At 37.1% G+C, this 14,158-nt stretch overlaps 1 protein-coding gene across 2 annotated transcripts in view; it reads left to right on the forward strand.

Annotated features, from left to right (window-relative positions):
* The window catches only part of LOC124595913 (sorting nexin-8-like), a 108,111-nt gene extending 94,532 nt beyond the window's left edge, over positions 1 to 13,579 (forward strand). The window contains exons 11-12 of one of the 2 annotated variants that reach the window (XM_047134824.1): positions 1,688 to 1,876; positions 9,442 to 13,579. In XM_047134824.1, coding sequence (XP_046990780.1) covers positions 1,688 to 1,876; positions 9,442 to 9,549 — 297 coding nt within the window. In that variant the 3' untranslated portion in view covers positions 9,550 to 13,579. Of the gene's footprint in view, positions 1 to 1,687; positions 1,877 to 3,244; positions 3,596 to 9,441 lie in introns of those variants that run through there. The other variant, XM_047134825.1, reaches the window with a different exon arrangement.
* Positions 13,580 to 14,158: the final 579 nt, after the last annotated feature.

The raw sequence follows: 14,158 nt of genomic DNA on the forward strand, positions 1-14,158 counted from the left end.
ACCATACAAAGGAACTTGATACACAGTGACTGCAGGTGGTGCAGGTCCCCACACTTGGAAATTCCGTGTGTTCACCTCACCCATCAGAGATAGGATGATCCATGGCCAGTCCTTGTCGACTTCAATCCTTGCAAGAAAGTGGAGACTGAAGTCGTCATGTCATTGCGCATCCTGTGCTGCAAGCTGCTGTATGATATGGATCTTATATGAATACCATTTGAGAATGGTTCAAAATACGTTCCGTACATTGGACCACAGGCTTTTCAACTGTCGTGACACAGTACATGCCCTGCCTGACAATCGGGAATTGTGCGCAGTGTTGTCTGCCATAGCAACAGCGATTTCATCAACCACCTGTGATGCAACCAGTCAGTCATCGGCCTCTTCCCAGAGGAATTGCCCAGTTCTCCAGTTGATTTGCGCGTCATCACACTCAAAACAGCAGGTGGAGAAAGAGGACCCTTCCGTAATCCTTTCAGCCGGTGATATTCTGGAAGTGCAGCTGCAGCATTACTGTTGTTTTGATGATAGAGCTTCACCAATAATGCTCTGTTCCTTTTATCCAAGCTCATGCTGACATGTCAGCAAATGCACTGCGACTGGTCTAGCTGTGACTGATCTGAGACTATGAATGATCATGACACCTGGTAGCCATAGCTGGAACTGGATGGTGGTGCTGTCACACATGGAAATCATGCACCCCATACTCTGAACATTAATGATATCAAGTTTGGTACTCATACGGTAATTAGTTTCTGTGTTATAAAGTGTTAAATAGGGAAAGTTTAATTATAACCACCCTAAATCTTCATTGTGCACTTTGTATGAAACTTCTAAACGTGTATCCATGTGTTCTGATTCCATCCAGGCTTTGCCTTATTGCACACTGCTATTTACATCAGTCCAATGGTTACTGACCAGCTACCTGCTGAATTCTTTGCATCCTGACAGCAGTTACATAAACTGTTTCCTGGGTGATCTAGACTGCGATGTTTCAGGTGACTAGATATTAACAAACTGAGTATTAGGTCTTAAGTCTTGTTTATACTGAAGCCTCCATCCAAGTTTAATAAACTTTCCAGCGCACATAATTATATATACATATTTCTCAATTATGCTGTTCCGAACATGTGTAGCCTCTCAATGTGAATCATTCTAGCAAAACCTCAGAAAGTTTCACTTTAGAGTGATATTACTTCACTGCTGTAATTCATCAGTCACAAATCCTTCTCAGTTTACTGTGAATGAAAAGAAACGTCCCTCTGACAGTGGAACAGAATATTTCATGACCATTTAGTTTGGCACCCACACAACTGCCATGTCCTTATGAGTCATAGAATTAACTTGATCAGTATCCTCATAGCACACAAGGCAATAAACATTATGGTGGAAGGTGCTAGTGAGCAAATTTATTATACTGTTTCCTTTAATATGGTGAGTTGATAACCAATGAAGTCTTAATAAAAAAAGGAAAGAAAGTAAGTTTTGTGGATAGTCTTTTGCTTTTGATTTACAGTCGCAAAACTGCAGTATTTGTTGTTTGAAATTCTTAGAGAATGTCAAGCAATGTGTTGCTATAATGAATTAAAAAGAAAATTCAGTTTTCATTTGTTGGAAGGTATAAAAGCTTCAAATGTGAGACTCGAACTGAAGTTAGAATAATTTGTGTCCTTTTTATGTTATGCAGGCAGAGAGTGTGGAGCAACTGGAAGCTCGTATGATGGAACAGGAATCAGTAATAGCTAATGTGGAGTTACGCAATGCTTTCTCTCTTCATTGTCTACATATGGAGACCCAACTAGTCCATGCACATATTGAAATACTTGCCTGTGTTCTGAGCACACTTGTATCTGTCCAGATTCGCGGCCATTCAGAGGTTAGTCTGACACTATTCCTGCATCTTAGTCACCAAACATGGGACTGTAACATATTATTTCTTTTCAGAGCTGTAATACAGAAAATGCATCCTCTTCCTTGGTAATTACCTGGGATATAACCATACATTTATGTTTTTATTTCCAGTGTATGTGTAGTAAAAAATTAAAAATTGGGTAAAATTTGTAAAAATAATAATAATTAAAGTAAATAAATCTGTGTCTTATTGTATGTAGCAGCTATTCATTGGCTTTAGTATGAAGGACAATAAAGAACAGATTTTGTGTGTTCCTTGTAAACTATTAATAGTGTGTGAATAATTAATCAAAAATAAAAGTATCTTACTTGAGAAAACATCCCTTCCATGAATTATATTTTTATTGTAGTTATACTTTACATTTACATGCTTTGAGCGAAAGAAACTCATTTATTGTGTCATTGAACTGTGCTGTATTGTACTGTCAAGATAGCTAATTTTGAGTTTCTGCTTTCAGCCATGCTTGACCTTAAGTAGTAGTTTTTTATCATCCTCATTTCTCTGGAACGACATTGACAGAAAGCTGCATTCACTTTCTTGTCATAAATATCTTCATAACTATTTCAATGTTTAGATAAGCATGTCTTAACCCAATTTGGAGTAACCTTTCAAGATTTCCATTTGGGAAGTCGTGTCAGTGCTCTTCAGCCCTTTCACCTGGGACTCCAAAACAGTTACATTTCTGACTAGCTATGCCATATCAATAGCTGTGCTATATTTGGACTAAAATCAGCTGCATGTTTTTCTAGGTAAAATACACAGCTGTTGTTTAAGGAATTTACTGGGTGTAAATTAAAGTCAGATGAAATGATGTTTCATTTCACTTTTTCTGTTGTGCATATAATATTCTTAAGCTTATTTAATAATCATTATATTTACTCATGGTTTGAAATATCAGTGGAATCATAATCTGTGTTGAAAGAACGATATATAAATACTGAGTCTTTCAAAATGAATATTGGAGTTTAAGGCTTTGTACCACTTAATTAAATTCAACTTGTAATTATAAATAATTCATCAAATGAAAGAGCAATTCAAATAGTTTTGATTGTATACCTTTTGCAAACTCTAAAGCCTACAGGCTATGGTTTATGTGCCATCTTTGTACGTGAAATATTGTTGCATGACAGAGATCAACAAATCACCACAAGATGGTACAGTTGCAGTGAAACTCCCCTAAATTTAATGTTTTTTTGTGCCATATCCCAGCAGGAAGTTTATGGGTCTTTCTTTCTTGATAAAGAACTGTAACTGGTGTTTCTCATCTTGATGTCATAGAACTATGGCTCTTTCCTCAATTTGAAGAATGAATCACAGAATTTTATTTGGCAGCGAAATGGTACACAACACGACATTGCACCCAACTGCTGGATTGGCTGCAAGGGTCCAGATAAGAGCATGTTTCGCATGGTCTCCATGTTCAGCTGATCCGATGTTGTGATTTTTACCTGTGGGGTTTCATAAAGGATCGTGTACATGCCCATGCTACCAGCTGATCTACTCAACTTAAGAAGCAGGACTGAAGCAGCAATTGCCCACTGATCACTTATTGGGAAGATCTCACCTATTGACTCAATGTGTGCTGTGCGATGAGTGGTGCTCATGTTAAACACTAGCAAGAAAAATTATTTTGAGTTGTTCTTTCATTTGACGTATTATTTATAGTTGTAAGTTTGACGTAATAAATGCTACAAAGCCTTAAGACCACGACATTCATTTTGTAATACCTGGTATTTTTTCCCACTTAAGCAATGCATCTGAAAACACATTTATGGCCTGCCTCATGTTAATTTTGTCATAGGTATCTCTCATTTGAAGTAAAAGAGTACCGTATTTACTCGAATCGAAGCCGCACTTTTTTTCCGGTTTTCATAATCCAAAAAACCGCTTGCAGCTTAGAATCGAGTGCAAAGCAAGCGGAAGTTATGAAAAATGTTGGTACGTGCCGCCACAACTAACTTCTGCCGTCGAATATATGTAGCGCTACGCAGGCATGCTTTGTAGGTACAAAGATAAATACTGGCGCCAAAACCTCTGCGTCAGTAAATAATTTTTTTTAAAAAAAGTGGAAGACGAGCTTTTTTTCTCCGCCCCGAGTTTTGACCACTGCATTTTCATACATTATCCAACGAAGTAAATACAAATTCCGTATTGTTCATCTTCGAATGTAGCACAATTTCAGTGTACTACGAAAATCTGACTGGCAAGACTGTTTGGGATGTTTGTCAATATGGCCAACTCTACGTTCTGAATTTTTTCATATCTGTGAGAAGAGATGGTTGCTAATAGGAACCTGATGAAATTTGAATCACATACAGTATTCTCTTCACCATAAGAATAATACGAATATAAACATTTTGCCATGTATTCTTTCGTGTTTGCTGCTATCTCATTTAAATCCTGTCTGCCTAATAAACTATGAAACTAGAATGAGACAACAGCAAACGCGGAAGAATATACGCATCGTGTCATGTTTATATTCGTATTATTCTTATGCCTAATAGTGATACACTCAGAAATGAAGCACGGCAAGTGACTAGATTTTTAAATCTAAGATGACTAATTTCTGTGCAGAATTTGATGTAATAAAGAAGTGGCCGCAAATATTTTCAAACGGAGAAAAATTTTCGCCTAACTCTCGTTCAGAACATGTTCTATCATACGCAGTCTATTACTTGATTCTTGTTGATCATTATCAAAGAAAGCAGCAGTGTAAGTAACAACAAATAGCAGTCTCTTGCCATTGTTTCGCTAATGAGACGATTCCTCTTTTCTTTTTTTGTACGCGGTGGTAGCGCGCACAAAAGCAAGCCATGCCGCGAGCCGCGACAGGCTGTAAACACGCACTATCAGAATGCGACAAACAATGCATGACACAGTGCAGTAATGCATTTTCAGCTTAAGAGTGACGCAAACACCTATAACAAAGAAAACGGCTTTTATCAGATCAAAGCAAAATAAGCAATCGATTCAAACCAGACGAAGCATGTTAAAAAGGAAGGGTACCCGTATAAATACGGACGGAGTGCCTGACGCATAGCAATGGCTATGTGGTAAAGCTTAACTGCTAAGCTTACGACTCGAAACAAACTACTGTAGCTATATCGTCATTCATTCGACCTAAATTGTGTCTCATATTACAATGTACCAACTTTGTTTCGATTTGGAGGTGCGGCCTAAAACTTTTCTCTCCCCTTGAATTTAGAGTCTCAAATTTCAGGTGCGGCTTAGATTCGAGTGCGGCTTAGATTCGAGTAAATACGGTATGTTCATTGTGTAAAATCTTTAAATTACCATTTTTACTTCATTATTAAAAAGTCAGCTGTTTATATTTGGAATGTACATGAATTGCAAAAATACTTTTATTACTGTCTTACATATTGTCATTTATTTCTCAAAGTTATAATTATGCATCTAAATCTTTTATCCTGCAACATTCAGATGGACAGTTCAGTTCGAGCAGGTAAGTTGTAATTCTGAATTTATATTACATTTCAGTATAAAAATATGCTGCAATAGATGAGTACTGGAGAAATTATTATTATATTTGTTTTAAAAATTTGTGAAAAATTAAACCCGAACCCATATAGTTACAGATAATATATCTACTCATAGGCAACTGTTCTACAATCATAATTGGTTCATTTTGTCAGTTTACTGTAGTTTGTCAGGTCATAAATTTGAAAATTTTAAAACCACAGAAGAGAGAAAAAGTGGGTGAGTTACAGCAAAGGGAAACACACAGCAGCTGTTTGCAGTTAATTTTTGAAGTATGCATACTTTCAGTTGTCTATATTTTAAAGTTTGCTGTTACATGCTGTTTGTGATCTGAGACCCTCAACAAATTGATTTAATGGGGTAGATGAGTGGTGGGGATGGTGAGAGCAAACATTTTCATGGAAAAGCATCACGCTGGTAATCAAGAGACTGCAGTCATTGTTTTGAATGACTCTTCCAAGTTTTAAGAAAGCTGTGTAATTGATTGTCCTCCAATTAAATCCATAAGGAGGATGCGTTGAGCGTCCCAAAAATGACTGCTATAACTTTGATGGTAGACAGAGCTTATCATGCACCCTTTTTTTCCTTTTTAATGCTGTTTTGTCACCACTAATGCAGTCATGATCTTGTTCAGTAGAAATTTTCCTCGTGCAATTTAATGAAGAAGTAAGTCCAAAAATTAGCATCTGCTGAGTTTTGTGGTACTCGGAAAAGAGGGAGTCCTGAACTTGGATTTCTCTGTTTCATCATGATCTCGTGTGAAACACTGCAGTAAATTTCCAGAAAATTATCCTACAGTTGATATGTTGTAAAGCAACAGTTTTCGTGCATTTTTTGTGAGTTTCCCATATTGGATTGTTGCTGACTGCAAATAGGTGGCCACTTCTCTCATCATAAATGTGTCTCTCCAGTCGCATACAGATGATACCATTGAACCACATCACCTTGATTCAGTGCATTTGGTACATATATAAAACAAATTTTGCATTGAATATCAACAGCTTTGTGATTTTTTGCCAGTGAAAACTCTGTTACAGAACATGTATCACATGAGTTGGGATTTTCAGTTGAAACATCCACTGTGAACAGAAACTACAGGCAAAATGAGAAACTGTTTAGTAATCTTATTACTGTGTGCTATTTTGTTGTTTGATGATTTATCATAAACAGGACATTGCTACTGTGTGGCCAGATTTACTGGTCACAGTTAAGTGATTACTCTGTCTATAACTGGTGTTTTTTCTCTACTCTGTGTTTGTATTTGAGTTTATATTTTTTTTCCATGCAGTTTGTTCATGAGTACTGCACAAATTTTGTGTTGTTGATATTGGGAGGAATTTTCATGTTTGGCTGTAATGCATTGTTGGTTGTTTTCTGAACGTTTTATCCGTGTCAACACGTGTGTTTCGCCAGTGCACTGTGTCTGGAAGAGGTTACTTTGTGGACCAGTGTCGCTTCCCCTTTTTCCTGTTCTAGTCACGAATGGTTGACAGGAAGAATGACTGCAGGCAAGCCTCCATGTGAGCACAAATCCCTCTGATTTTATCCTCACGACCTTTTGCAAGATATTTGTAAGAGGAAACAATCTATTGGTTAATCCTTATAGGAATGTATGCTCTTGGAACATTGACAGTAAATCACAACATGATGCAAAATGCCTCTGTTGCAGCATCTTCCATGGAGTTGGCAGAGCATCTCAGTGAAACTTTTGCAGCTGCTAGATGAACCTGTAACAAATAATGCTGCTATTCTTTGAATCTTCTCTATTTTCTCTATCATTCCTTTCCATTATGGATCCCAGGCTGATGAGCAGTAGTAAAGTATCGATTGAATGAATGTGTTGTGAGATGCCTCCTTTGTTGATTGACTACAATTCATGAGGATTCTTCCAATGAATCTTAGTCTGGCATCTGCCTTACACCTGATTAATTGTAGGTAGTCATTCCACATCAAATCAGTCTGTACGCTTACTCCTTGACATTTTATGAAAATAAGAATAAAGCGTCTTTCGGCTTATGTATTCAATTTTTTAGTTTTTTATGTTGAGGGTCAATTGCCACTCCCTGCACCAAATGTTGGTCCTCTGCAGGTCTTCCTGCATTTTGATACAATTTTCTAATGTTGCAATGTCTTTATATATAAATGCATCACCCACAAAAAGCCTCAAGGAAATTCTGACACTATCCAGTATGTTTTTTTATATATAATGGTCCTATAACACTCCCTTGGCGTATGACCAAGTTACTTTTACACCTGAAGAGTTCTCTCCATTGAGAATAAAGTGGTATGATCTGTTCGCAAGAAACTGTTCAATCCATTTGCACTGTTGCTCTGATATTCCATATGTTTGTGTTTTGTTCATTAGGTGGTGGGGCAGATCTGTATCGAATGCCTTCCACAAGTCAGGGAACATGGAACTACCTTTGTGACTAAATCTGCTATTTTCTGGGTGTCATGGGCAAAGAGAGCAATTTGGGTTTCACACAATCATTGTTTTTGGAACCCATGTTGATTCCTATAAAAAAAAGTCACAATATGCAAGCATAAAACATATTCCAAAATTCTACAACAGACCAACATCAGAGAAATGGTCTTTAGTTCGACACAACTGTTCAGTTACCCTTCTGGAAAATGGAAATGATTTGTGCTTTTTTTAATCATTAGGGACACTTGCCTCCTCCAGAGACTTATGGTATACGGCTCTAGAAGAGGGGCAAGTTCTTTCAAGTACTCTGTGTAGAATCAAGTCGATATCCCATGAGGCTCAGTAGCCTTTACTCTGTTCATTTGTTTTTGTATCCCATGGACACGTTTTGATGTAACATTCGTGTGATGATTTAAATGATGAACTACAGTGCAGTCTTCCTTAGCGAAACAATTTTGGAAAGACATTTAATATTTTGGACTTCTGTGTCTCATCCTCCATTTCATTGCTATTATGGCCACAGAGTATCTGGATACGTGGCTTTGATCAATTTACTCATTTAACATGAGACCGGAACTCCCAAGGATTTTCTGTCAATTTGGTTGATAGAATTTTACTTTTGAATTTATTGAATGCTTCACAAGGCCATTCTTGTGCTACATTTGGCATTATTTAATTTTTGTTTGTGAGGCTTCAGCTACATTTAAATCTGCAGTGAAACTCTTTGGTTTTGTAACAGCTTTCTAACATGGTTGTTAAACCACAGTTGGTCTTTTCCATCCCTCATAACTTTGTTCGGCACATACCTGTCTAAAGCATATTGTACAGTGTTCTTGAATTATTCCCACTGATGCCCAACATTGCCAGTGCTGGAGATGAAATTTTCACTATCAGGTAATCTGAAACTGTTTCTTGTCACCTGTGTTAAACAAAAAGATCTTCCTACCTTTCTTTGTATTCTTAGTTACAGTCATATTTAGTGATGCTGTAATTGCCTTATTATCACTGAATCCTCATTTTACACTGACTCCAAAAGTCCTATTACTCTGTTCTGTTAATGTCTAGCCATCTTTGTAAATAAACCTCTGTGTGTCATGATTTCCTCCTTTCTCCTTTCCCTGCTCCTGCTCTTGCTCCTCCTCCTCCTCTTCCTCCTCCTCTTCTTCGTCTTCATCTTCTTCTTCTTCTTCTTCTACTACTACTACTACTACTACTACTACTACTACTTCTTATGTGCTTATGCTTCTTGGTTTGATGTTTCAGGTGATGTGACAACTTTGTTTCAGTTACATAATAACAATGTATTAGTAGATTACTTACCAACAGTGTTTCGTATCACACATTAATGTGTTAAGAGTTAAGTGTATTGTTCAAAAAGTATTATAATTAGGAATCATACTATGGTGGACTAGATTTGAAAAAGTACCATGTCATTTAAAAGTTTTAGATCAGCTTCTTGTGTTGGCTATATACATTTCGTAAAATTTGTAAATTTGCTTACTGTGTAGTTCATTTCTCTCTCTAACAGTTATTATTTTTGCCATCAGCATTTAGTCAGTGTGCCAAGATATATTTATCAAGACTGCATCATTGTCTTCATTTGCAGCTGGCTGAGGTGTGGGAACTGATACAGCCAACTATAGTGAAGTGTCTTCCAGAAAACAGTCAGCATTTAAATGGTGACAGCCCTCTTGCAAATAATACCAACAGTTAGTGTTCTGCAGTAAGCACTTTGATGGATGTTTCCTACACTGATACTCAGTATGCAATTAGTGCTCTGTAGCTATATGTATGTATATTCAGAAACATTGTTATGATATACTTTGTTACTCTGATGTGTTGTTAAGTGCAATTCAGAGCCCAAAATTATGTACACTAAGTTGTTTTTGAGGGACCAGTTAATTTTTCTTAAAGGGTATGAAGCTTTTAGTACTTACATGTGTGTGGGAGGGCAGGGGAGGGCGTTTAGAGAGAAGGAGAACCCAATGTTTTCACTTTGGCACCACAATCGCACTGTATTTATGGAAAGACTATTTTTTCACCAGATGACTGTTGAGATACTGGATATATACCTATGGTTATGAGATAGCTGCACTGTCCTAAATTATTATTGAGTCATGGCTAGTCTCAGCCTAAGATCATTCTCAAGTAGTATGTACAAAATTGTTACAGGTCACACAAATATTAGCAGCAACATTTTTGTGAGATGAAACTGAACTCTTGTTGCTTTTAGATTGTATGAAACTTCCAGTCTGTCAAATACAATTTCTAAAATGGGTTTGATTTCCTTTTTAGCATCTTTCTCTTCCCCCACCCCCCAGTATCAGGCACACTTACACCCCGATAGTAGACAATTTTGTTGAACTTCGAGCAGATTGTTTTCAAATATTCTGTTCTTCAGTCCTTTTTAAATTATGGATAGAGATTCTTTAGTTTTCCACACCAAAAAAGTAGGCATCAGATGCACACCTGTCAGCAGTACTTTCTTTTTAACAAAAGCGTTGATTTAATCCAGTGTACAAATTTGAACGTTTTCAATTCTCTGTTTTCTTCAGAAAAATTTTCAGTTGTTCATAGAACAGTCTGTATTCTATTTACTGTGTAACATTAAAGTCTCTCATATCCATCATCATTTTTAATATTCTTCTTACAAATAGTGTACAGTAGCCAGACATCACCTACTGGACACTGTAAGCAGAACCCTACCACAGCCCTCAAAAAGCTGCACAGCACCTTAAACACTAAATTAACAACAAAGTTACAAACATTGTAGCTATAAATCTACCATCGTATCTTTGTAGTCTGCAGTTTGGAGCCAGGGATTATAACCTCTGACTGCAAGAAGCAAGTTCTCGCAAGTACCGTATTTTCTTTCATCTTGCACGACTCCTAATATTTGTTCCCCTTCTGCCGAGGGTGCCTATTTGGTAGTTTCTGGAGAGGGAAGGGGGAGTATTTTTAATATCTTGGGAGATGAATGGTGACTTGCAAGTAACCATAAGAGTCTTTGTTCTACTCCTCTTAAAAACTGTATAATACTGACTTTTAAATCATTTTCTTGAAAGAAAAACACCTGACTACACTAATTTTTCCTTTCCCTGAGAGGTGGCTTGTCTTGTTCTGGTTTTCCATGTACTATTTAAGAATGGCTTAAGTTCAAAATAACTCATAAAAAATAATAAATTATTGCAAAGAGCAGCTATAGCATAAACATGATTTTGTGATTTGTATTTTTGTGTATATTTTAGTTGGCAGTAAGTATTCTGCTCCTGTTGTAGTTCGTTGGTAGCCAGAGCCAGACAAAACTACTATTGAATCATGATGTCTAAAAGAAAAATAAACAAAAATTTTAATACCTTGCACTGACTGAAATTGACAGTGTATTTTGACTGTTACTTTTGCATTGCAAATGTAAAAGAGGGAACACTGCTGTATTGGACTGAAATATAAAAACCAGTATAAGACTAATTTAAGTTACTGGAATGTTTGGATGACACATCCATTGTTTTCTAACTAGGCTGACATTACTGCAGAACCAGTAAATTTAGCACCACAAAGGAAAAGAGAAAGTTGATTTGAGAAGATATCTGATGCAGCTTAGCATGGAGTGGAGTGACAGGAAGGAAGAGATCTTGAAATCAGAGTACATATACCTAAGAACTGTGTGAAAGGGGACTGACTAATGAAGACAAATGATGGAAGAAATTGTGGGAGGTGGGGGGCATATGTGAAAGATGAAAACATTGCGTTTCACAGCTGAAGCACTACCTGTTGACACCTAATTTACAGACTGTCTCAAAGCTTGCATGGCAGCACATATATTGTTCTCATATCCACAAAAATCCTGCATCCTAATAGGAGTGCACAATGACTGAGTTACAACTTGAAGTGTGAAAATACATTTAATTTGGCTAAAACCGCGTGTTTCTCTTCCTCGTAGTATTAAACATAAAAAAATACTGCCAGAAATGAATAGAACCCACTGTAAGGCTTTTATTAGAAAATTACTGCAGTGTTTCAAAATGTGCAGTTTGTGGGAGGCGGAGTATATCACCATCAGAGCAAAAAGGGGTGCTCTGGTGTCTGAATTGCCACAGATTCTGTTCTATCATCAGTAACCATTACTTTGTGTCTTTTTTTACTTTCATCTGTTTTCAATTTGTAAGGGAGAATGGAGCATATTTACCATTTAGCATCTTTCTTTTAATCATTCTTTGGATTCATATGAAAAGGAGCTGTTAGCTGCCAATTCATATTTCTTGTTCATATTTGATTTGATGAACATATTCAGGATTGAACCACATTGTAAACTTCTGTAAAGCATTGTAACACAGGAAATTCCAATGGCGAGCAAAAAATTATTATTCAATGTCGAAGATAGAACTGACATTGCCACAGGGCATAAAATTTTTTTGGAACATTCGGCTGGATATCGATGGGTGTGGGTAAAGGTAATAAATAGTACAGGGTGGGTTAAATCACAGAACGTGGTGGAAATGGCCACTGTTGACACTGTGCTCAGTTTATCAAACTGTGAGATGTAACAGCTCTGCCTCGAGGCTAGAGGTGGTGGCAATTCAAATGATGTTCTATAGTTCCTCCAGCATGTGTGGATTATTTGCATGCAGCTGACTGCTCAGTTTGCCCACAGATAAAAATCACAGTGAGAGAGATTGAGTGTTCGAGGTGGCCAGGAGATTGCACTGCCTCTGCTGATTGTCTTCTCCTCGCCGAATACTTCATGCAGTCGTGGCAAGGTCGTCAAGGCAGTGTGTGCTGTTGCTCTGTCATACTGAAAATACCCATATAGTTATTCATCTTCTGTGAGTTGACCTACAGATGGATTAAACAGTTTCTGGACATACAAGGTAGCATTAACAGTTTGGTAAAGAATGGTGTTACTGTGCAGACACAAGACATTGCTGACCAAACATTATTCTTGAGATTATGCAACAGCTCTTCGAAGCACTTATGGGAATTATCTGTGCATAATGGTGCACGTTGCGTGATTTCACATCCTTGACAGGCTGAACCAGGCCTTATCTGAAACAAATGATGCATCAAAATCATGCTTTCCAGCATTTTCTGCATTGGGCAGTTCTCCTGTTCTTTAACAAGGGTGATTTCCCTGTTAGTTATATAAATATTTTCTGGGACCAGTTAATTTTGCCCACCCTGTATGTGTGAATCGAATGGGAAGAAGGTGCAACAGCTGGAAGCACTGGAGAGCACTGATTCATTTTAAGATGGTATGGCAGTGTATAAACACTAGTACTGTAGGTGTGTGGCATTCTGTTTTCCTGAAAATAAGGAGAGCTTGCTATACATCAAGCTTTGTTTGTGAGTTATTGTTTAATCCCCAGTGTTTCATGTTATTTACTAGAATGTGAAATTTTTGTCTTTCGTCATGTGTTACTTTGGAACAATGACTGAACTGCAGTTCAAGAAATCTCTAGAAGAAACATTTAAAAAAGAAGGTAATAGGGTGGAAAGATGGAGTCTGTTCCTCCATGTTTTATTTTTACTCTGTTGCAAAGATTTTTGATTTGTCTAGTGGGAAGAGAGATTTCAGCTAAATCTTATCTTTGAGGAAAACCTTAATTGAAACATTATTTGTATGCTTCCACCAGTTCATCTTTCGTGCTCAGTAGAGCATTTTATTGTAGAAAGAAGAATTTAAGTTCAAATGGTAAATGATTCAACTCACCATAAGAATACTAGAAAAAAAATGCGCGCACCCCCCCCCCCCCCCCCCCCCCCCCCCACACACACACACACACACACACACACACACACACACACACACTTGGGGGGGGGGGGGGAGAAAAGAGAGATTGGGAGATTATACAGTAGGACCTTAATAATCTGGCATACTCTGGGATCTGTCAATACCAGATTATCACATATGTCAGATTATCAACGAAGTTTAGAAAAAGGGATACAAGCAAAATCTATAGTTTTGATGTACAAAAACAGGAAACTTTTATTTATTACACACTACAGGAGAGATAGTATATAAAAATTAAAAATACCTAATACTTTTCTCTAAAACAGAGTAGAATTAAAAGTTGAATATTGCTCTGCTCTATTAAATCAGTTTAAAGCTCTAAGTTTTAGAAAATTCGACACATATAGGTAATACTTTATATGTCATTTACAAAATAAAATGAGTATCCTTGATTTGAAAAGATCAAGAACAAATGAATTAATAAAAATTGTTACCAGAAATTTGGTGCAGTTTAGTTAGAATCACTATCTTTATGAATAGCACAGGCATCTGACCTTCTCAAGGGTGCAGAATATGTTGGACTAGTATCTACCAT

Source organism: Schistocerca americana, chromosome 2 (genome assembly GCF_021461395.2).
Source record: "Schistocerca americana isolate TAMUIC-IGC-003095 chromosome 2, iqSchAmer2.1, whole genome shotgun sequence".
Lineage (NCBI taxonomy): Eukaryota > Metazoa > Arthropoda > Insecta > Orthoptera > Acrididae > Schistocerca > Schistocerca americana.